Genomic DNA, 25,819 nt, shown 5'->3' on the forward strand with positions numbered 1-25,819 from the left:
TTAATATTTGGATGCCGATCGACAATATGCAGTCAAATTAATGCTCCATGATGACTATGTCCGATTGAACTAATCATAGATACCTTTAGTTAATTCCTACTTTAAACGGTGAAGGGTTAGAGCTATTTTATGGGAGATTCTAGTTTAGATCAAGAAACAACATGCAAAACAAAAACAACAAAACTGCAAATAAAAATTATGACTTGATTATTTGTGTAAGAATACCCAAGGCGTCTTAACTCTTAAGGGTTGGTGTTGGTATTTGGTGGATTTCTCGAGGTATTTTTTTGTTTTTTTGCATGTAGTATTTTGTATGGTGGAATTTTGACAAAGCGGTAGTTCAGCACTTGGCTCTTCTTTGACACGTTTTACCAAGTTGATGTGCTTTGAGAGCCGAGACGGGTCTAGTATGCGAGGCGGGTATGGATCCATCATTGTGATCCAATAACCTCTAATCGGGTCAGGTATATGGATCCATATAGAGTATATGAGCAGGTACCGTCTCAAAAGAACAGAATCATATTTCTAGTCAAATCTTGGATATCCTTTCTTTTGTCCGATTTCTTAATGGTCAAATCAATCTACAATCGCTAGTTTTTTCTCCCACAGCAATATATCTATACACTTACGTGTGTAGGTATGTATATACAAAATAATGAATATAATGTGACAACTCATCTAGAGATGAACATGTGGTTCTGAAAGTCAAGTTGTATGGATTGCACTATCGTTTTTATTCTGGTAAAAACTGTTCGTGGTGTCGTGTGTGGTGTGGGGGGGGGGTGGGGCGGGGGGGATTTGGATAGGCCTTATTAGGATCTTAGCTAATGATCAACTTATGTTCTCCAACTATATCCATACAATTTTCGTGTAGCACGTTCAAATGTGTCCTACACAGAGTTTATGCATTGGGCTTTTCCAATGCAGATTCATATTTTTAAGCAATTTTTTTAACGCTAAAATATAGATTTCATTTATAGTAAAAAGTTACATGATACCTTCCCGAAACTTTGGGAGCATGTACATCATGAAGTGAGACATCCCTCACAGTATAAAAATATACATAACGTAAAACTATCACAAAAGGTTTTTGAGCTATACACATGGAGCTCCTAAAGAAACAAAATAAACCAAAAGATCGAAATCAAATCCTCGACACCATGTCCAACCAGCACACATTATCGAACCCTGAAGAAATGGTGACTCATCTTATCGAGCCATAGAAGCTTTTGAATCAGAATGGGTAACTTTTCTAGAGCAAAAAAATACTGAGTTTGGAGAAGGGTGTGACCCAGCTTGGAAAGAGCATCTGCTACAACATTTGATTCCCTTACACAATGACGAACATGGATATCTCTAAGTCGGTGATTCATGGACTTCCATAATCTAGTAAGCTGCCATAGTATGCACTCTTTTCCTGTTCTCATGGCTAGGCTTTTAGAGTCAGTGTACGCAATGGAGGGCTGTAATTGTAACTCTGCAATAAATTCAGCTCCAACATCTAATGCGTGGATTTTCCCTTGAAAGCTAGTACCCGCTCCTTTAGGCCCCGCAAATGCGCAAATGAGCTTCCCTTCATGGTACCAAATCACACCCCCAATGGCCATTTGGTTTTCACGACAAGATCCATCAACATTGAGAGCAAACGAATTGGCCTTTGGGGGGGTCCAGGCACACAAAGAGATTTGTTTATCCTTCGGGGCCTTATGGATGATACCTAAAGCAAACAAGGAGTCGATATCATACTTCGATGAATGCATCATATGTTTGAAAAGTTAGTCCACATGTTGCAAAGCATCAATGACAATGATTTTAGCATGCATATGGCTTTTGATCATACCCCATAGATAGTATTATTCCTGAAACTCCAAATCTGACAGCAGATGGCGATGCAAGTTAGCCTCTCCATAATAGAAAAATGGGACTTTCCTTTACAAGTCCGAAACCACCATTTGATTCTAGTGGCTATGGATTGTGAAGGAAAATAAGGAACTACAAATATAATGATGAAATACCTACATAGGGATTCGGCTAGCTCGCCCTTCACAAATAGATTATTCAGACTTTCGGATTGATGGCTACTGCAGCAAATGCATTTAGAAGCTAGGGATATACCACTCTTTTGTACCCGCTTGTCCACTAGAAGGATGTTAAAGAGGATCCTCCAGCATATCAGCTTGGCCGATGTAGGCTATCTAAAAATTACTGTAGATAACTGATCATCATAAAGCACTAACGGCGGAGGTTATAATCTGACAACCATCACAACAACAGATGAAAGTTACAATTCAACAATTTTCACAATATACGAGAGTTACAAGTTGACAACTCTCATATTTCAAAGAGTCGAATGCAAGGATTACAAGATGGTAATCTTTGCAAAACTTGAGAAAAAGAGATTACAATTGACGATCTCTTCAAGCCCAAACGCGGAGGTCATTCCCGCGTTTCAACAACAAAACGCGAAGGTCACTCTCGTATTTCAATAACAAAACGCAGAGGTCATTCCCGCGTTTTTAAAATCAAATCGTGAAGGTCATTCTCGCGTTTCAACAACAAAATATAGAGGTCATTCCCACGTTTTAACAACAAAACACGGAGATCACATCCCCGCATTTCAACAGCCAAACGCCAGGCTCACCCTTGTGTTTTGAAGCTAGAACGCGGACGTCACGTTTGACCGTTTCAAATCACTTGAAACGATTTTTCATTTAATAGGGACAATTAAACCCCCATTATGGAAAGATTTATGGGGACAGTTATATCCCATAAACCCTTATTAAGGAGTGATTTAAGGGGTCGGTTACACCCATTTAATAGGGCCATTAAGCCCCCATTAGGGAGCAATTTAAGGGAGGCGGTTACACCCATTTATGTTGGCCTTCTTGTTTTGATGATGATTTACAAATAATTTATATCTAATATTGTTTGTCTAATATTTGTGTTTTATATTTATTCTAAGCAAACAATATGTTGGAGGATGGATGGAATAGCGTTTCAACGACGATATCAAATGGAGGTTGGCGGAATTGTGGAGTGAAGCTTATGCAATTCAAGTTCAAGATCCAAGTTCAGCTTTATCCGCATAGTGTACCAAGTCAAAAATATGAAATTACATATTTCATATTTATTATTGTGATTTGGTTTAACTACTTAGATATGAAACAAATATATTTTTATATACATACTCATATGTTTTATTTTCTATTGTATTTTTGAAAATAATATATTCACTATTTATAGACTTCATAACAATAGTTTACATCTTTTTTTCAAGTCTATAAAATCATTTTGTAAAGTTTCAAAACATGGTTTAGCCAAAATATCAAAATTCTTATGTTTACATTTTCATGTTTTGGACTATTCTGCAAAACGATGATTTTTCACAAATGGAAAATGCAATTTGGAAAATTCTTTTTGTAATATGTTCATTTACATGTTTATATACATTTCCCAAAGTTTCCTTTTTGTAATATGTTCATTTACATGTTTATATACATTTCCCAAAGTTTCATTATTTTTGGACTTTATTTGTTATTTTTAACATATTTTCAAAGTTTTAAAAATATGCTTTTAAAACCTGTTTTCCTTAGTATCAGTTCGTGGTCGACCGCCACGGTCGACCGCCATGGTTCAAGACTCAGGTTATGTTTTGTTGGCTCGCGGTCGACCGTGGCGGTCGACCGTAGCAAGTCTAGAGACTTTCGCGGTCAACCGCCGCGGTCGACCGTCGCTTGTCCAGAGCCGTAGTTTGTTCAGTCGACCACAGCGGTCGACCGCCGAACAGTCAAATCTGTTCTAACGGCTAGTTTCCAGAGTCGTTGCTGTATTGGTTTTTTAGTATTTTCTTGGCTTTCTCTTGGCTTTGGGGTTTCATATAAATACCCCCTTATACCTCAGTTCTAATGTGTATCCAATAAATGTTTTAACAAGTTTTAAAAGAGTTTATGTTTGGTTTAAAGCTGTTTTGGTTGGTTCACAAGTGGAGGAGATCATCTACATTGTTTGAGCTTCCTTTTAATCCATCTCTCCATCTTGTTTTTCAGAGAAGAATTCCTAAACTCTATTTCTAGCTATTTATTATTTTATTCATAATTTCTATATGCTAGATTTTATTTGAGTTTAGTTGTTTTATTTATTCTCATTGTTACACACACCCACATGAGCTTTTAGTATTTACATACATAGTATATTAGGGTTGTGAGAAATTATAACAATTGAGTGTGAGCTTTCATTGAGTTCTCATCTATTGTAGAGAACATATTTATTGTTACATTATTAGTGTTGTAAAGTTTTCGGTGAGCTAGAAAACCGAGTGTAAGGAGTATTTGTGAATGTTGGTCGGTGAGCGTTAAAAACCGACATTGTGAGGTGTAAACGTTATTCGAGTGAGCGTAAAAAACCCGGTTGTAATAGTGGATTTCTCCCCGAGAGTGGGGAGCGGGGAGCGGAGACGTAGGACGAAAGGTCCGAACTCCGTGATCATTTGATTGTGTTTGAGTGTGCTTTGGGAGCGGAGACGTAGGACGAAAGGTCCGAACTCCGTGATCATTTGATTGTGTTTGAGTGTGCTTTGGCGTTCATTTATATTTGTGCTCATTGCTCATATCGCCTTTGTCTCATTATCTAGCTTGTCCACTACTTTGTTTACATTTGTTTATGTTACCTTTGTGTTTGCATATCCTTGCATATATCATATAGTATATCTCATTGTTAGGATATATCACCTTGTGTATATTGTATATTCTTGCTCATAAGTAATTGGATATCATCTTATAAGGATAATTTGTTAATTAATTTTAATTGGCATAAAATCGGATTAGATTAGCATAAGACTCTAATCACCCCCCCCTGGGTCTAACAATTTAATGGAGTCATTAAGCCCCCATTAAGGAGCAATTTAAGGGGTCAATTATACCCCTTAAACCCATATAATTAGCGGGTTTTACGGCTGGAAAAAGGGGGCAATCTTGAGGAACCCTTGGAGTATTTTATGAAGGCTTTTTGTTGAAGCTTCGGAGCTTTTCGGCCTTGGCTTTTGAACGGAGTTTCGGTTGAAGAACTGAAGATCAGTTATTCTCTGATTTCGATTAAAATGATTATTTTTCTTTCTGAAATTAACTCTTTTATAGAGTTCTTAAACTCATTCAGAGTTCTTAAGTCATTAAGAGTTTTAAACTTGCCTCGTAAGTTCTTACCGACGTCAAGTCAAGAGGAATAGACCACATTTCACGAAGTAAAGTGCTCAGATCGTCAATGGGATATAAGATTCAAACTCCCATCACTACCAAGAAGAACTCAGTTTTAAACAAATGGAATAATCTCCATCGATTCGTTCTCTCTTTCATAAATCGGGAAATCGTTAAGAAAAAATTATAATTTCTTTTTCTAAGTCAGTTAGAGAGGGATTACATCGAAAGATTGTATTCATTCTTTTTTTTTAAGTTAGTTAAGGATAATTAATAATATTTCCTCTCAATTTTCTCATAAATTTTTCTACAAACAAAAGATGGCGACTCTTCTAGGAACTAACTTTTTCATCAATGAAGAAGTGGTGGCGTAATCCGATATCAACCTCGCTGGAACAATGGTTGAAACTCTTACTGTAGAGTTCGATCAAGCCAAGTATGAGGAGTTACTATCCTCCAGATCCCTTAGCCCTAAGACAATGCGCAAGATCCGCAAAGTCTCCAAAGAGACTAAAGCTCCAATTGTGGCCGACTCACCAAAGGAGGATCTCTCCCTTGGACTAGACTGCTCGGACAGCCCCTCCTCTGAAGGAGAAGATTCAGCTCCAATTCAACTCGTTAATCGAGTTAGAAGCCTTACACCCATGCCCAAACAAAAGGTATATATCGGGTCATAAGAGGCCTATTACCATGACTAACTTGATCACTACAGATAATAATGTTGCTGCAAAAGTCTTAAATCAGGCTAAGAAGGATGCTACTCAATGAAGGAGAAGGTCTCTGCGACGAGCGTAGCTCCGAGAAAGCCGATCATCCATTCAACGCGAACTTCGTGTTCGTGAGCCTCACCGCGACCCTGAGCTCCGTATTTCTGCTTTAGAACACGAGCCTTGTGTTTATGTGCCCAAACACGATCCTCACAAAAACCAGGCTAAACACGACCCTCAATGGCGCATTCCACAGACAAAACAAGGACCTTGAGTCGGCGTTGAACGCGAACCTGAGCTTCACGTTACTCAATCAAAATGCGAACCTCGCGTTCAGAAGGTGGTTGCATGTGACCCTCACGTTCAGTTGCTCAAACGTGACCCTCGCATTCAGTTGCCCAAACGCGACCCTCATGTTCAATTGTCCAAACAATAGATTTGGGCTCAAGTAATAAAACTCAATACAGGACCTAATGTATACCGTGGACCTTCGAGACACTTCCCCAAACCCTACCGGGGGGTCGTCTACTACCCCGGACCCTCCAGCCAGGGACGCACCGCCCCCCGGACCCTAGGCTCGCTAATCGGGCAATGAGACCCATGTACTGGGTTATTCGTAGCGTGGCTAGACTAATATCAGACTTAAGAAATCTACGGATTCAAGGCATCTCAACAAAATCCATGTTTATCAAGAACCAGTCTTGTCCAACCAAAGACATGGGGTTCTAATTCAAATCTCACGTTCAGTGAGTAACTCTTTTCGAGTCTCTACAATGGATTTGAGAAAGTTTATATTGAGAGAAAGACCGATGTAACATATCGTTCTTTCATGCCAATATGAACGACTAATTTCTACGGTCCTCTCAGGATGTCAATGCTGCTCACATGCGGCCAAACCGTCGGTGTTCGACATATTAACGAACATTGCTTTTCCTAACAAACGATGACGTTCACACAGGAAGAAGACTTCAGAGGATGAATACCTTGAAGTTACTTCTAATATGATCGGTAGAGGGAGGTCATCAATCTCTAGCTTCGGAGAGTCTCCTGGTTTGAAAGAGATCCCGAGTGGGTCTAATGGAATCTATCAACACATCGGACTCGAAAGGGAATTATACCGCCTATCGATTATCAAAGATTAGCTAAAGGAATTAACTCTGACGATGAACATTTAGCCATCACATAGTCCCAATCCTCTAGCTCTTTCATTGAACATGAGAGCTTCACTCATATGGTAGGAAACCCTGAAGATCTTATGAAGAGACTTGATGAGCAACAAGTCATGCTTAAAGCACAGCAGAAGGCCATCGATGAACTTCGGGTCTTGATGGTTCAAATTGTTACAGATAGGGCTAAGTCCCTAAAAACAAATTCGTCACCCCAGCGCAAATCTTCCTGAAGAGGAGGATCATCTTCATCCTGACCTGTTACATCAAAGAGGAAGGAAAAGGTGAATGGGAGTGAGACTTTCGATCAAGAATCTCATAACATAGAATCTTCCTCTGAAGAAGGAAGAGATACCGAGAATGAGCAGGATTCTCAGTCGGTTAAAATGCAAGAACTGGAAGCCCGTATCAATGCTATTGCCAATAGACGCGAGGTCCAAGATGAGAGAGTTATCAGGCCTTATCCTGCCGAATGGGATACAGACTTTTATCCTCCAAAGTTAAAAGTCCCGACTCTACAAGCTTTTGACGGCACAGGATCACCGAACCGACAAATCTACTATTTCAAGTCACAGACTGGGAATGTGATAGCAAATGATACCGTGTTGACTCTGTTGTTCATTTGTACTCTCAAGGGGGCTGCATTTGATTGGTTCATGAAATTGCCTACCGGGTGTATCTAGAAGTGGACGGATCTAGAGAGATTCTTCCTATCAAGATTCTTTAAAGACGACACAGAATTATCTGTCACTACCCTTCTTTCCACTAAGTAAAAGGAGAGAGAGACCATCAAAGCCTTCATCAAAAGGTTCCGAAGTATGGCTCTTCGTTGTCCGATAGGTATAATACATGCTACATTGGTGAAAATCTGTCGACATAATTTACAGACTAACCTCCTAGCCCAAATGGGGGTTGCAGAATGTCGTTCTTGGAAGAAGCTTGTCTCCCAAGGTGAAAAGGTTGAAGAAATTATTTCCAGGTTCAAAGCTAAAATCGAGGCAGAGAACAGTGACCATTAACATGGTGTCGGTCCAACTCGAGAGTTCTCCACCAGTTCAAGCTGCAATCGGTGTGATCCTGATCCCTAAAAGGGAGCTACACCTGATAAACATTGACTCACATGCTCAGAGAGATAAAGGGTTGGTACCCCTTGCTACTCCGAAAGGAGAGACAATGTGGGTCCATCCTAATCTACTTGATGACCAGCAATGGACAAGCATGTCAGAGAAAACTAGGGAAAAGAATGTCTAATCTTGATATTCGCCTGAATGCTCATGATGAGACCATTTTCATTGAATTGTCGTCTCACAAAATGGGTCATAGTGTTATCGCAACACGAGATATGATTTATACCTCGAAAGACTGTTAAAGGATAAGCCTTGGTAGATTTCTTAGCTGATCATTCAGCACCAGATTCTCCTAAGACGGAGTGGGGTTGGTTACTTGGAATCCATTGGATTAAGAGTAACGAATCTTTTAAGTTGTCATGTTCAACAAAACACCTTTGTCAACTGAGTAAAATCCTTTCCCAACGAAGTTAATTCCAAATAGGAAGGACCATTCGTAGTAGAGTCAGTCTACTCGAATGAAGAATATTGTTTCATTAATCAAAAAGATGATAAGCTCATGATGTCAATTAACGGGAAAATTTTTAAGAAATATTGCCCAAGAAAATTATGAAGCTCCCTTCTTCCCCTATTAAGTCTTAGTCCAGACTGGGGGTTGATTTCTCGAACAGAATAATGAATTCTCAAAACTGTCAAGTTAACAAAATACCTCTGACAGTATAAGCACTTTAATGTGCACCACAACCAAATCAACTTATCAATCCTCTTCAATAGGATGATAAGTCCACAAAGTTGCTCAAATCGCAACACAACCCTGTCTTAACAAAATACCTCTAACAGTATAAGCACTTCAACATGCACCACAACCTAATCAACTTATCAATCCTCTTCAATAGGATGATAAGTCCACAAAGTTACTCAAATTGCAACACAACCACGTCAAGTTAACAATATACCTCTGACAACCAAATCAACTTATCAATCCTCTTTAATAGAATGAAAAGTCCACAAAGTTGCTCAAATCGCAACATAATCCTGTCAAGATAACAATATACCTCTAACAACCCAATCAACTTATCAATCCTCTTCAATAGGATGATAAGTCCACAAAGTTTCTCAAATCTCAACAAACTTCTATCAAGTTAATATCATACCTCTGACACAATTACTTATCAATCATCTTCAATAGGATGATAAGTCCACAAAGTTGCTCAAATCGCAACAAACTTCTGTCAAGTTAATATCACACCTCTAACACAATCAACTTATCAATCTTCTTCAATAAGATGATAAGTCCACAAAGTTGCTCAAATCGTAACCAACTTCTGTCAAGTTAACATCACACCTCTGATAACCAAATTAACTTATCAATTCTCTTCAATAGGATAATAAGTCCACAAACTTTCTCAAAGCGTAATAAACTTTTGCCAAGTTAATATCACACCTCTGACATAATTAACTTATTAATCCTCTTCAATAGGGTGATAAGTCTTTAAAATTGTTCAAATCATAATAAACTCCTGTCAAGTTAATATTATTTCTCTGACAAAATTAACTTATCGACTCTCTTCAATATAGCGATAGGTCCTCAAAATCTTGTTTAAATCATAAGTACACAATTTCATCAAGTTAATATCACACCTCCGACAAGATTAATTTATCAATCTTCTCTAATAGGATGATAAGCCTCCAAATTATTATTATGTTAACATCACTCCTCTAACATTTAAGCCCCTATGAATTTGTTCTTTTCAACAGAATGATAAGTGTTCATTATCAAAAGCACGAGGGTCATTCCTGCGTTCCAAATTCCAAACGCGAGGGTCATTCATCCTTGCGTTCCAAATTCTAAACACGAGGGTCATCGCCGTGTTCCAAATTCCAAACGCGAGGGTCACTCCCGCGTTCCAATATCAAAACACGAAGATCACCTCTGCGTTTTCAAAGGCAATACGCGAGGCTCACTCCCGCGTTTCACAAGAAAAATGCGAGGCTCACCTCCGCATTTTATAAGACAAATGAGAGGCTCACTTCAGCGTTTCAGGAGCTAAAGCATGGCACTCACCCTCGCACGGGTCTTGTGTGACAAATCCCTCCAACCAAGATGCCTTCGAAGCTGATAAAGGGAACAACTTCTTTACGACAAGGAATCAACAGCTCCAAGATCAAAATCGAGATCCAAAGTATTTCAGAAATTCGTTCTAGTTAACTGTGAACTTTTAAAAACTTTGGAGGAGGTTCTGTAGGCTGTCTAAAAATTATTTTAGATAGTTGATCCCCACAAAACACTGATGATGGAGGTAACAAACTGACAACCATTATAACGACAGATGAAAGTTATAATTCGACAACTTTCACGATATACGAGAGTTACAAGTTGACAACTCTCACATTTCAAAGAGCCGAATGTAAGGATTACAAGATGACGATCTTTACAGAACTTGAGAAAAAAAGATTACAATTGACGAACTCTTCAAGCCCAAACGCGGAGGTCATTCCCGCATTTCAACAACAAAACGTGGAGGTCATTCCAGCATTTCAACAACAAAATGCGGAGGTCATTCCCGTGTTTTTAAAATCAAAACGCGAAGGTCATTCCCTCGTTTCAACAACAAAACATGGAGGTCATTCCCGCGTGTCAACAACAAAACACGGAGGTCATTCTCGCGTTTCAACAACAAAATATCGAGGTCACATCTTTACGTTTCAACAGCCAAATGCCAGGCTCACCATCATGTTTTGAAGCTAGAACGCGGACGTCACGTTTGACCGTTTCAAATCACTTGAAATGGTTTTCTATTTAATGGGGCAATTAAGCCCCCGTTATAGAGAGATTTATAGGGGCGGTTACATCCCATAAACCCTCAGTAAGTAGTGATTTAAGGGGTTGATTACGCCCATTTAATGGGGCCATTAAGCCCCCACTAAGGAGCAATTTAAGAGGGTCGGTTACACTCATTTAATGGGGTCACTAAACCCCCATTAAGGAGCAATTTAAGGGGTCAGTTACACCTCTTAAACCCCTATAAATAGCTGGTTTCACAGCTTGAAAAAAGGGGGCAATCTTGAGGAGCCCTTGGAGTATTTTGTGAAGGCTTTTTGTTGAAGCTTTGGAGCTTTTTAGCCTTTGCTTTTGAACCAAGTTCCGGTTGAAGAACTGAAGATCGGTTATTCTTTAATTTTGATTAAAAGGATTATTTTCCTTTCTAAAATTAACTTTTTTATAAAGTTCTTAAACTCGTTCAAAGTTCTTAACTCGTTAAGAGTTTTAAACTTGTCTCGCAAGTTTTTCCCGACGTCAAGTCAAGAGGAATAGACCATGTTCTATGAAGTGAAGTGCTCGGATCGTCAATGGAATACATGATTCAAACTCTCATCGCTACCAAGAAGAATCCAGATTTAAACAAAGGGAATGATCTTTATCGATTTATTCACTCTTTTGTAAATTGGGAAACTGATAAGAGAAAATTATAATTTTTTTTCCAAGTTAGTTAGAAAGGGTTTACATCGAGAGATTATATTCATTCTTTTCTTAAGTCAGTTAAGGAGAATTAGTAACATTTCCTCTCAATTAACATTTCCTCTTAATTTTCTCGCAAATTTTCCTACAACCAGCCGAGGTAGGCATGGGGGTGGCCCAAATATCCTCTAGAATATGTATATGGGGATGGTGATCACGGATAGAGTTCCATGCAGACTTGTTGGAGAATGGCCCCATAATCTCAGGGCCCAATGATGTTTATCATCATCCTCCGATAGCCTAGGAGCATGAGCATATAGGGAATACACCACTTCATGGCCAAGAGAGGGAAGTAAACCCTTGAATGACTAAGTACCGTTATTGTAGAAGTCCCTAAGTTTCACCTGGATATCCCCATTAGGGTTGAGGAGATCTAGTCGAAACTCAGGGTGCCAACGGTCATATCAGAACGAAACATTGCCTCTGCCAATGATCCATGAACATCGATCAGCAAATTCATGTCTTAGGGCCGGAATTTTTTTCCACTCCACTGAGCATCGTTGAGGGCCTGACCAAGATATGCGTGATGGCTGAATTTTGTACTTATAAATGAAGCCCAAATGGAAGATTGGTTGCATAGTTTCCAGCATTGTTTGAGGATGAAAGCTTTTTGGACATCAAAAAGATTGCGGAAACCCAAGCCCCCTCCATTGACAGGGATGCACAACTTATGTCAGCTGAGCCAATGTTTTTTATTGCTATACTCGGAGGAGGCCCAGAAGAAATTAGCGAGCAAACCCTCAATCATCTTCATAATAGATTTAGGGAATGCTGTAGATAAGAGGATGTAAATGGGCATGCTACTGAGGACATGTTTAATGAGAATGATACGACCCGCACTACTCAATAGTTTGTAATGCCACCCTTGCAGGCGAGCTTTGATTCTATCAATTAGGGGCAAGAAGGAGGCTATCTTACGATGCCCTGGGCCAATGGGAACCCCTAAATAGGTCATTGGGAAAACACCTCTAGGCAACTTGAGAGTAGATTCGACCATCCTAGTGCACGATCGAGAGGATTTAGATTGAATATAGTATCGGCTCTTAGCTAGGCTGAGAAGCTGGACCGAGGATTACATGTAATTGTCCAGAATATCCAAGATGGCTATGAGGGACTGACAAGAAGCATTGGCAAATATGATCAGGTCATCCGCAAATAGAAGTTGGGTGGGGCAAGTGGCCATGGTAGTGGAGAAGTGGGCTGAAGTAGGGATGAAGTGAGCAAAGCCCAAAGATAGGACTTCCTCTGCTATGATAAATAGGCTCGGAGATAATGGATCCCCTTACCTTAGACCTCGAGAACTCTTAAAACAGCCCCTATATGTGCCTTGAAAGACCACTAAATAATGGCAATTGCAAATGCAAGCTTTGATGAGCTCAACCCAGTCCATGGAAAAGCCAAACCAAATGAGGACTTCCCATAAGAAATCTCATTCAAGGCGATCATATGCTTTATGCATGTCTAGGTTGAGGATGACGTTGGGATGCTTTGTTTTTTTGTCAAGATCCTGACAAATCTCTTGGGCTAGACTCACATTGTCAGATATATTCCGGCCTTCCACAAAGGCCCCTTGATTGGGGGAGATGATCATGGGGAGGACCGAGGCAAGTCTCATGCCAATCGTCTTAGCAAAGATTTTGTATAAGGTGGTACATAACATTATGTGAGGGAAGTCATTGAAGCTGAGGACAGATTGCTTTTTGGGAATGAGGACAAGGGATGTGTGAAAGATGGCTTCAAGGAGGCGTTTGTGAGCCAGGAGGTCATTAGCGCTGCAAGGATAGAGGGCCCAATGATTTCCCAAGAGGAAGTAAAAAATGATGACCATAATCCATCAATACCCACAGCATTGTCCACTGGGATAGAGAGGGTTGCATGATGGAGCTTCGAGAGATCAAAAGGTCTCAATAGCATGAGGTTCATATCTGTGGAGATCTTATTGGGGATGAGGTTGAGAAGATCAGTCTTGAGATGGTGGGGTTCAGAGGAGAAAAGCTTGGCAAAGAATGATACGGAAGCTTCATGAATGGCCTCTTGACCTTGGAGATTCTCTCCATCTGGTCCTGAAAGCTTATTAATGATAACTTGCGACAATTTGCTATGGACTATGCCACGGAAGAATTTGGAATTGGAATCCCCTTCTCGAAGCCATTTGATACGGGATTTTTGCTTCCAAAAGATCTCCACTTGGATAGATGCTTCCTTCCATTTGGATTTACAATCTTGAAGCTTCTTATAGGCATCCGAACACCAATGAGACTGAAGGGATGTTTCGAGAGCATCAATCTCGGATTCCAGCTCCTTTTTGTGGGCAAAAATGTTCCCAAATGTGGTAGAGTTCCACTCTTTGAAGTGTTGTCTCAAAAGCTTGAGTTTGATGCAGAGGTTCTTAAGAGGGGGAGGAGTGGTGGTCATAAGCCCACTGTTGTTGGACTACATTGAGGAAGGAGTTGTGCCGAGACCACATGCGTTGGTACCACCAAAACCTCGGACCGGAATGAGAATTGAGACACCATGAAAGGATGATGGAAGAATGATCAGAGAAGGAGCGGTGAAGGGCTTGAGCTAATAGCCGAGGAGGTCCAATGATTGAAGGACTCTATCGAGGACTTTCTAAGTACACCTCAGGCCCTCCTAATTGTTGCACCAGATGAACTTGTTCCCAGTTGTAACAATAGGAGCCATACTAGGCAATAAGCGCATGTTATGAAACTCTACATCCCAAATTTCCTCTTATTCGTGAAACCCCTTGTTCCAGGAATCTCAATAAGCTCGTGGAAATTGTTGAGAGCACGTGAGCAAATGCCAAGACATCAAATGCCAGGTGCGATCTAGTGAGAATCTACCGGATGATTACTGCAATGACCTTGCTGAAGAGCTAAAAGAGCAACCAAATAAATGCGTTGCACTTCTCAAAACACCCAAGTGAATATTAGAGCTCAGATTCATTACAGTAAATTTCACTGAAATAACTTTTATCAGAACCAAAATTTTCCTGCACCGACAAGGAAACCATTCTGTAACGCTGGATCATACGCATTACAAAAGATCCAGAGTACAAATAACAACTAACATGAAAAGACACGACAAATTTAACAGACTAACCAACCTCAAAATAATTATAACCAGCTAGTATAAGAACAACCTATATTTACAACTTGCCAAAACTTATATCACAGGATTGTTATAGATCATTCTATGAGTGACCCGATGAGCTACATATTCATTACAATCACACGAGTAACACGAGCTCAAAACACAAAATAAAATTGATTGTGACATTGATTGCAAGGACCTTTACTTAGATTTGATGTGCACTTCTAACATATCATCATCCTCCAAGCCAAGGCCTTCTGGTGTTGCAGTTGAACTAACTTTATCACCGTCAAATATGAAAACTAAGCTTTCCAACTTAAGATTAGCTTTCTCAGCGTACATTTTGAAAAGTCTTGAGAAATTGTCATCCTATGAAATAAAGAGTGATTAGCAAGATAAAATTATTGCACAAACATAAAGGCCAACGAATTTTTTTTATAAAATCATGACATGGAAGTAATCTAGTAGGGAAAATATATCGAAAGGAACATGAAGGAGAAATCTAGGGGTGGGCAAAAACCGAATTAAACTGGTTCAACCGAAAAAACCGCCCGAAAAAGCGGATCGGTTAACCGAACCGAATTAAATGGATGAGAAGAAGCTTCTAAACCGCCCGAACCGAATTAAACCGGTCTGGATCCGGTTTGACCCCATGAACCGCCCAAAAAAAACCGAACCGATACTATAAATACTTAAAAGTTAAAATCCCTAACCCTACCTCAGATTCCCACAGGCCACAACGCCGCCTCTCCCTTCTCGCCTCTCCCAACGCCGCCTCGCCGCCTCTCCCCTCTCGCCTCTCCCAACGCCGCCTCTCCCTTCTCGCCTCTCCCAACGCCGCCTCTCCCCTCTCGCCTCTCCTTCAATCCTTCTCAAAATACGTTCTCTGCAGACAGTTGGAAATCGAAGTCGAAGCATCCGTTATCCCAAATAGTCGAAGGTAATTCTTCTCCTCTTCTCTTCTCCTTAAAGATTCTTGATGTCAAAGTTGCTGTTTTTTTTTAATTTTTAAAATTTTAAATTTTTTTGGGGGTTTCAATAGGGTTCTGGGTTTGTTAATATTTTATATAGCTTGTTATTTATACAGAGTGGATAAGGACCAGGTCGAGGAAATGGGAGGGTGGTACTGGTTGGGGTTAATGAATTTGGTGTGAAGTTGCCGCTGCCGTTGCTTTGATTTTTGTCTTTGGTTTTTAGAGAGAGGAGGGGGCGGTGGTTTTTGGACTGAAGTTTCGATTTGGTTTATTTGGATTTTGCTCCCGCAAACTTTGCATTTTCTAGGGTTTTTTTCCCCTATAAAGGGCTGTTTGTTAACTTTGTTTGCTTAAAAAAAGAGGGAAAACAAAGATGTATATAAGATTTCTTTCCTCCAACTCCATTTTTCTTCTTAAATTCTCAAATCAACCATTTCTCATGAACCTAATCCATGTTTGATTTGTTTTTAGGTGATGGATTCGGGTCAAACCAATCCGTCCTCAAGCCATGGAACTGGAACAGGATCTGGGACGACTCCTACACATGCTGCCATGGTTCAACACATCACTGAAACTCCCCTTGGTGCTGCTGCGTCAGTTTCGACTGCAACTCTGGGCCAATCTTCCTCTGTTCAATCGAAGAGGAAGAACGGAAGCATTGCTTGGGATCATTTCACATTGATGAAGAATCTCGATGGCACAACTTTGGCCAAGCCGAGAGCAAAGTGCAATTGGTGTCCGCAAACCTATAGTTGTGATTCGAGATTGAACGGAACCAGCAACATGAGGAGCCACCTGCTTTACAATTGCCCGAAGTGTCCACTTAGGGTCCCTAAGAAACAGAAGCACCTGGTAAATTCTATTCTCTCACTTTCTGCATTTGCAAATTCAGATTAACTATTGAGTAGTTGAGTTATTTGATTCAAGATTTTTTTCTTCATTTCAAGGCGCAAGAATCATTCGACAAGGGGGGTAGGTTAGTTGCTTGGTCTTATGATGAGGAGGTATGTAGGTTAGCTCTTGCTAGGATGATAGTTAGGGATGAACTGCCTTTTAGTTTTGTTGACGGACCTGGGTTTAGGGATTTTATAAGTCATGTTCAACCACAGTTTAAGAAGTTTTCACGTAGAACTGTTGCTAGAGATATTTGGGAGTTGTATGAGTCGGAGAGGATTACAATCAAAAATATCTTAGCCACTTATGGACAGAGAGTTTCACTGACCACTGATACTTGGACTTCAATCCAAAATATCAATTACATGGTGCTCACAGCTCACTTTATTGATGATGATTGGATTTTACACAAAAGAATCTTGAACTTTTGTGTGATACCAAACCATATGGGGAAGACTATTGGGCAGCTAGTTGAAACTTGTCTTATTAAGTGGGGAATAGAGAAAATTTTCTGCATTGTTGTTGATAATGCTTCTCCTAATCAAGTGGCTTTAGATTACATGAAAGAGAAGATAGGGAATTGGAATGAACTAGTCCTAAAAGGGGAGTTTCTGCATATGAGGTGTTGCTGTCACATTCTTAACTTAGTGGTTAAGGATGGAATGGCAGAGCTGGACTCCTCGATTGAGTCCATTAGAAATTGTGTGAAGTACATTAGATCAAGTCCTTCTAGGTTGGAGAAGTTTAGAAAGTGTGCAACTCAAGAAAAAGTGGAGCACAAAGGTGGGATAGTGCCTTTGGATGTTTGCACTAGGTGGAACTCTACATACTTAATGTTAGACATAGCCATTAAGTACCGGAAGGCATTTCTTAGGTTGGAGGATGAGGATCCACAATTTGTTGCATACTTCAATGATAGAGCTGGACCTCCAATTGCAGAGGATTGGAACAAATCTGAAAGGCTGGTGAGGTTTTTGAAGATTTCTTATGAGGCAACCCTTGATTTCAGTGGGACACAAGTTGTGACTTCGAATCAGCCAATCCAATGGATGTGTACACTGATTGGAGAGATGAACAAGTGCATCGATGGTAAACTATTAAACTTCATCTCAAATTTACTTTTATGATTTTATCTTCTTTTTTTATGTCTTTAATAATTTAACAATTTTAACTAAATGCCTCTTATGCGTATTTTTGCAAGGTAATGATGTATTGCTTGCCAAAATTGCCAAATCAATGAAGGAGAAATTCGACAAATATTGGGGGAAGGTTGAAAGCATCAACAAAATTCTTCTCATTGCAGTTGTTCTAGATCCAAGGTATTGCACTGTTGTTTACTGATAAATTGAATCACAATCATTTATGATGCTATTTTTGTGGTTAATAGAATGATTGCATGTAGCTCCTTGTCATTTGTAGAGCTTATCAAGTATCAGCTCTCAAAGTTCAGAATCAAGTCGAGATTTTTTTTGGTCAACGATACATAGCATCATAAGAGAACAAACTACTGGGTTATATTTGAACATCAAAGAGTGCCCTTTTATGTAACTTCGGAAATCGCATTATGAATCCAGTACAATTGTGTTTACTAACTACTAGTTCAATTATGAGCTGAAGTATACAATTGTGTTTACTAACAAACCATACCGTATTGAGAGAAGTTAAGCAGTGATTTGGCATTTTTATTGCTTATTGAGCAAATTGGTGGTGTTAGTCCTTTTCCTGCTTTTTTATTTACTCACTTCACTTTCTACGTTGATCCATATGGTGTTATGTTCTAATTTGTAGGACCTTTGAATTCCGTGGAAAATGACTGCCAATATTGACCCACATTGTTATTTCTTGGATTAATTGGATTAATTCAGTCAACAATCATTTAAGAGCTTTGTATCTTCAGCATCAAGAAATGTGGACTATGACTGACTACCTATTTCTAGTACGTGTTCCTATTTTTTTTTTCTGTTTGAGCTTGTTTCCTTTTTTAGAATTCTAAATATTTCTAAGGTTTAATAAACCATTTTCCATATTGAGATCAAAACAAGATGTTACATAATTGACACCCAAATCAGTTTCGTTGTACTCACTGGGGGTTATATACATGACTACAGGAGTGGCTTATCCTTTAAGTTTATTCTCTCTTTTTATTCCTCTGTTCTGTTCAGTTTTGTTACCTACCTTTGCTCAGCACGCACATGTCCTTATATTTCTAGATTATTCTGTTTACATGTTTGAGCTTGTTTACTACTTTTCTTATTGCATATCTGTTGGTAGTGTTATTCTGTTTACATATTTTTATTATGTTTTGTTTTCAGGTACAAGCTTCTGTACTTGGATTTCTTTTTCCCTAAATTGAAGATAGACAAGAAGCTGGCGGAGGTGTTGGTGATTAATGTGAAGAGCACATTGCAGGAGCTCTTCAATGAGTATGCAGCTAATGATCCTGATGCTGCCCTTGCTTCTTATAATTCAACTCAGCCAATGTCAGCCTCAAGTGGAATAGTTGATGAGGAGGACAGCCATTCTGCAACTGTGAATGAGTTTGTAAAGCTTCGGCAGGAGAAAGATGTGGTGGAGATAAAGACTGAGGTTGACAAGTATATGGTGGAGGCATCTGAGGACCCTAGAAACCCTAACTTTCAACTGTTAGGTTGGTGGAAAGAGAATTCAGCTAGGTTCCCAATCTTGTCTCAAATTGCAAGAGATATTTTTGCAGTGCCTGCCTCAACAGTAGCATCTGAAAGTGCTTTTAGCCTTGGATCAAGGATTCTGGATCCATTTCGTGCAAGTCTGACCCCAAAAATGGTTGAGGCTTTGGTATGTACTAGTGACTGGTTGAGAGACACTAGCAAGCCAATGTTTAAGCCAGTGTTTATTGAGCCTATCAAGACTGAAATGGAGCAGTATTCTGAGTTGGAAAAGCTCACATCAGGTAGCTATTTTGTTTTGCTTTTGAATTTATATATCTCTGTTGTTTTGTAAGTATGGTTTTTAAAGGTTATTTCTCTTGTTTTTGTAGAATCTGTCGTCACAGATGCTTCAGCCTCATCATCACAAACCTTGTAGAATTTGCCAATGCGGGGATTTGCTGTTGCTTGTTTAATGTTTATTTTAATTTCAATGTACTGAACTTAAGAACTTAAGTAGGTGTTTTTTAATTATTTCTGGACTATTTGCATTGTTTGTAACTAAGTATTCTTTAATGAGTTTGTAACTAAGTAACTCTTTAATGAGTTTATTATTGTGGTATGATATGTAACTAAACAATTTGGTATGATTTTTGTGAAATGAAGTTAATTCGGTTCAAAACCGAAACCGAACCGAACCGAACCGAATTTCGGTTGGGCCGAATATCGGATGAAGGGGAAAAAAATCTGGATCTGGATGAGAGTTTTGAGAAACCGAAAAATTCGGATTGGATGCGGATTGGGCTTAAAACCGAACCGAACCGAATATGCCCAGCCCTAGAGAAATCTAGAAGGGTTAAAAAAATACATATCAAGGACTGGCAATCTAACCAAAAATCAAGGGTAATACAGATCCAGTAGGCTAATATATCAGTCTATGAAGGAGAAAATAATGGAACACTTCAAAATATAGAATAGGGTTAAGTGGTTAACTGTACATAGACCCCTGCAGGCTCGTTGTTTTGAACTAACTAGCACTATAGGTACATTTTTGCAGATAGACATCCTGGATTAAATTTCTTTGACTCTTTCACCCTAAGTGAAATTTTCCAGAAATATTGGCCCTGGCTGAAATTAGATCCGAGTAAATGAGTTGACAAATTTAACCCAGGGGGTCTATTTGCCGAAATGAAATTTCAAGGGTAGTAAGTTCAAAAAAGAAAATAGTACAGGGTGGTCAATGTGCAATTAACCTAGAATACGATGAGCCACTCGCAAATATGGTAATTATAGAAATTATGGATCTTACTGGCATTTGGCATAAGATAACATTACAAAGAAGCCACAGCTTTTACAGAGTATGGAACACAGCTGAAGAAGACACAAGTAGTTCGACACATTTGAGAAGGAAACTAAGGCATAGAGAAGAATATCTAAATACACATCATTTGACACTCAGTTGGCAGAAATTAAATCCATATTTCACATGAGTCTCTAAGGTTCTGTTTAGATGGGATGAAGGAAGTGCTTTCGATTGATCTAAAGTCTTTTTTTTACCAGAATTTGAATAATATAACTGCTCTATGTTAAAAAGAAATAAAACTGATCACATATAATGTCATTATTTAGCATGTTAGAGATAAAATATTTTAGCAATGTATCACTCATCAATTTATAAAAAAGTGTTATACTTGAGAAAAAGTTGTTACTATTTAGCACTTAATATGTTTTCTAAATTTCACTGCTTAATTCTTAAAAATTTCAAGCTCACATATTTCTGAATAAAATTTTCAATTGCATTCCCTATTATTCGTTTGGAACTTCAGATAGGTTCAAAAAGCTGAAGCTCTGAGCTAGCTCCTTTAGAGCTCATAAAGGCTCGTATAATCACCTGTGCGAACCAAGCTTAAAGTAGAATTCAAGCGTGTTCAAATAATTGAAAGGACGTGAACAGATGAACAAATAATTTGCTCATTACAGTAATTAGCATGACAAGAACAGAAAGACTATTTGTACAAAAATATAGAGTTTGTGCCAACTAAAGTTCAGAAGTGATACCATGTACATGCGAAATTGCTTTTGTCCATCCTTGTCCTGAATTGAGATAACAATCTTTTTCCTATCTACTTTCTTTGATGGAAGCTCCTTGATTGCTTCCAGATCAATTTTTTCAGGGTTACTGATATCCCTTCTGGTAGATGCAGTCACTGTTCTCAGGATATCCTCAGCAGATTGAGCCAATGATGCTAATTCTTGCTTCTTTAACCTGTGTTTTACAAAGATTGACAGTATTAAGATCCAGTTAACTAATAAAGAAACTGGACATTTAATGACAATATTTCCACAAAGTAGAACCATACCGGTTAAATTGAAGTTCACATATTCCATTAGCAACACGGAAAAGCACATAACTACCAAATGATTGCAGCCACACTCTCAGAATGGGAAAACCTAATTTTTATAGTACAATAGTACATACCTGCTGAAATAGTGATATATCAAAATATGCTGACCTTTTGTGAATTAAAAAACCCATACTAATTATAGTCCTAAAGGTAACGTACTAGATTGTATTTACATTCTCCCAGACAGGACACATAAGATATAAAATTCAAATTGTTAAATGGTCTTTTAGACTTAATAGCATCGTCATTTACGGTTTTTAATTTAGTACGTGTTAAATTTAGGTAATCCACACATGTAGAGCGCACTAGCATATAATCATGCAGAACGGGGTTTAAAATGAACCGTAACATGATTTCTAATTTTCTAGTAAATAAAATATAATTTAGGGATTACCAGATGTGATCATTCGTTTAGGCTTGCTACCCTCTCCTTAGTCAACAAACGGAGAGGGACCACTGATTGCACAGACAAATTCCCAATATCACACCACTATTGACCCCTAAATAAGAATTTAAGGGAAGCGAAGGTGGTGACTTTCTTTTTCTCTCTGTATTTGCATTTCTTTGCGCCTCTTTATGACACTAGGGTTCCTAGATCAGCCAACCTTGTGACCAGCTAGGATTAATTTGTTATCCACCCACTCACTTTGAGTGGACACCACAAACCAGAATGACTGATGTCTACTCATCAATCCTACTTTGAAGAATATACAAGGTCTCATACACATCATTAAATACATAGACTACTAATTGCATTCCTATAAAGGATGCTTAGCATTTGCTTCTTCTCTGTTTCAACCTTGGACATTGCCCTAAACTCACGACTCTTAGCGACTATAATCTCAATAGGCTTGCATAGTTCATCAGAAAGTGTTCTATGCCTTCCTCATGTAAGTCTCCTAAGTAAAATCAAAGGTCCTCTTACAATGGTCTATATTACACTAATGATGTTTGCACACGAATTTGGAAGTAAAGAGATTCACAAGAACTTTGATTTGGAAAGTTAATGACTAGATTACTCGAATCAGCTCAAGAAGCTATGGATAATACTTCATTTGTTTGTGTAGGAGTATGTTGGTTGATGATGTCCACCCAAAGCCTAGTTGCACGGAAACGGATGTGTCCAAAAAGTGTATAACAAGTGTTTCAAATTAAAATATATATTACATAATTGAGTACATGACTGAATAAATGTATGCATATATTCGAGGAGTGTCGTTGAAGTTTCAGTATAGGCATAATTGACTACATGACTGAATAAATGACTGGGTTTCGTCTCGTGTAAGGTTACAAATCGTTTTAGGTATTATAAACCTTTTTCTATAATTAAATTTGATGAACACAGTACTGCATGTACCGCCATCATCACCTACCATGATTCTTTCAATTGGCATGAAAGCAATATGCTCTAGTTGGATTTATTCAGGAAAACAAAATTGTACTTTTTGTATGATGTACTGAACATGCGTGTGCATGTCTAGACGTGTATATGTATATGTGCGTCATGCTCCCTATTTCATTGATGACTTGATCGATAAGAACTAGTTTTGCATTGAAATTGCAATTGAGATTGGTGTAATATTGTAGAAGCCATTCGAAAAACCCTCCCTGCCTCTCTCTCTCTCTCTCCCTATTATTGCCAACCAATACAATGGGCAACCACTAAATTGACAAGCCAAGAGCCCTCAAAAGAGCCCAACAACAGTCCTCTGTGCCATCTCTCTTGCTTCTCAAACCCATTTGAGTATTGCTGCACAAAATGTTTTCCATCTCTTTGTTTTGTCACTGACAAGCAAAACAAAACCCACAGTTATGTCATCCCCACTAAAAGCGGCCACCTCAAGCTTGAAACAACCATCATCCAATTTCCTCCTGTTAACTGCCGCCATCATTCTGTTGCGTCATTGTCAATGTAACTGCCAATCTAACTCCGATAGAGGACCTTCCCTTTCCCCTTGATAAGTTCCAGCATAAAACAACTCAACAACCTTTTTTTCTAGACACTACCATCCAGTATTTAAGTTGGCAACACAGTGTTTAGCCCAAGAAGCAACCCCCCACCCCCATCCCAAACACCCACACCCACAAGGGCCACAACCACCATAAGAAAACAAGAAACAAGAAAGATAATCTAATAAGGGGCAAGTTGGATCATACAAAGTCCAATCTCTCTTGTAATTCATAAACAAGTAAGAATGATTTCAGAATATTTAGGACTAATAAGAACTCTTAAAATGTACTGTAAACTACCAGTCCATAATCCTCATGCAAAAACTAACAACAGTGAACTTTGTACATAAGCAAGTATCCATCTGCCTTCATGGACACATGCATATGTATACACACATTTGATTTTATATATGTATGTATTTGTGTTTCATGAACAAAATGTATGCATGTGTGCTTATGTGGGTGTAAAGTTACAAGTCAGCACACAAATAGAACTCCCATGAAACATATTTTCTTCCACATCCACAAAGTGAAACTATAAATTCTGTACCCATCCTTTCCCTTTAAAACTTTACAAAAAAAGAAAATATGAGAATTTAATCTATTTCAAGAAACCTAATCTTACAACAGTTGCCCACTGGCACCCACAATTGAACAATTAATTAAACCCTAAAACACCAAAATATCAGACTTTTCAAATGAAAAGCAAAACAAACATACCGCAATGCTTTGATTGTGCTATCCTCTTCCAAGGCCGACCTATCATTCGTCAACTTGGGCGGAGGAGGAGCCAACCAGTCCTCCTCATCATCCAAAACCACTACTTTCTCTTCTCTCGGCTTCTCCTCTTTCCCAACGTCTCCTTTCCCCTAAAATTAAAGGGAAAAAATCAACAATTTCCACCCCATTTAACCTAAAAACCCCACAAATTCGGGTCAAAAATTACCGCTTTATCGCTCTTCTGCTTCTTCTTCACTGGAACGTAGATTGGGGACGAGTCCAGCTCCTCATCTAAGCATGAACAAGACCCTGGAAGTGATAAGAACCGAATTCTATTGACTGAAAATAGAAGAGAACGACAGAGAAGATGAGACTACCATCCAAAAAGACCAAATCTTTCGGCTGAACGCGGCTGTAATCGAACAAGGGCTCGAATTCTTCTAGAGATTGGTCCTGTGGAGCGGAAAGAGATCAAACCCTAGAAACCCCAGAGAGAGAGAGAGAGAGAGAGAGAGAGAGAGAGAGGAGAGATTCAACTTACCATCGTCAGCAAATTTGGGAATTTCGAATTGAAACGATGGCGGATTAGGGGCTTTTGGTATATTTTTGGGCATTATAGGTTTTTCCTCTTTCTTTTCCCCTTTGTTTTCTTATCAGTCCCTTCAATCTTTCATATTTTTAATTAATCCTCAATTCATTTAGCTTGGGTTTACTATTTGGTCCGCTGATTCTTAAGTTATTCTGAAATAGTCCTTAAATTATTGAATTTGCTGTTTGGACCATCAATTCTAATAAGATATCTCAAATTAATCCCTCGAATTACTACAGACCACTTTCGGATATAATGAAAATTCAAATGATTTGAGGGGATTGCTTTCAAAATAACTAAAAGGCGATTTAATGATTTGAGGGGCTAATTCATAACACGGATAGTTTCCAGGGATACGATCAAAAAATTTGGTGAAGGCTTTTGGCAATGCGAACCGGTTTCGGATCTGGTTTAATACAGGAACGTAGGCCAGCTGAATAAGTTTGAAATTTTGAACTTCCATAAAAAGTTTAAGAACTCTTCAGACACATCACCATTTTTCTCATACCTTTTTTTTTTTTTTTGTTAATGAGGTAAACATTGGTGAAAAAGAAGTAACTGAGTCTTCCAATATTACGGTTTGTTTAGATACTCCTATTCAAGCTCCACATTGTTACTACCATGTCCAAATTTCAGATGCATGTGTGATTGGATATTATTTCAACTTCAAAGAATTGTTATAAAGTGAAAATATCTTTAGCATAAGAAAGCTGTTGCGTACAAATTAATGAGTGCTGCGATAAGAGGCAATTGAAAAAGTTCTATTTGGGAAATAAATTTACTTAAATTGTTTTCTTGCAATTTCTGAACCTTTTTCCAGATATTTAAATAGAAAGAAAAACTAAAACACGACGACCAAGTAACGATTAAGTAGGTAAAAGAAAGAACAAGTGACAATAAGGTTAATTGGAAGGCATT

General features: G+C 38.7%; 1 protein-coding gene across 1 annotated transcript; it reads right to left on the reverse strand.

Annotated features, from left to right (window-relative positions):
• On the reverse strand, positions 14,741 to 24,962 carry LOC109829052. Its single transcript, XM_020396120.1, has 6 exons — positions 24,854 to 24,962; positions 24,690 to 24,765; positions 24,539 to 24,603; positions 24,313 to 24,461; positions 21,296 to 21,503; positions 14,741 to 15,114 (listed from the first exon to the last, which is right to left on the reverse strand). Exons 1-6 carry the CDS (start codon positions 24,854 to 24,856, stop codon positions 14,947 to 14,949), a joined length of 669 nt encoding a protein of 222 aa, XP_020251709.1. The 5' UTR covers positions 24,857 to 24,962; the 3' UTR covers positions 14,741 to 14,946.

This window comes from Asparagus officinalis, chromosome 1 (genome assembly GCF_001876935.1).
Source record: "Asparagus officinalis chromosome 1, Aspof.V1, whole genome shotgun sequence".
In the NCBI taxonomy this organism is placed as follows: domain Eukaryota; kingdom Viridiplantae; phylum Streptophyta; class Magnoliopsida; order Asparagales; family Asparagaceae; genus Asparagus; species Asparagus officinalis.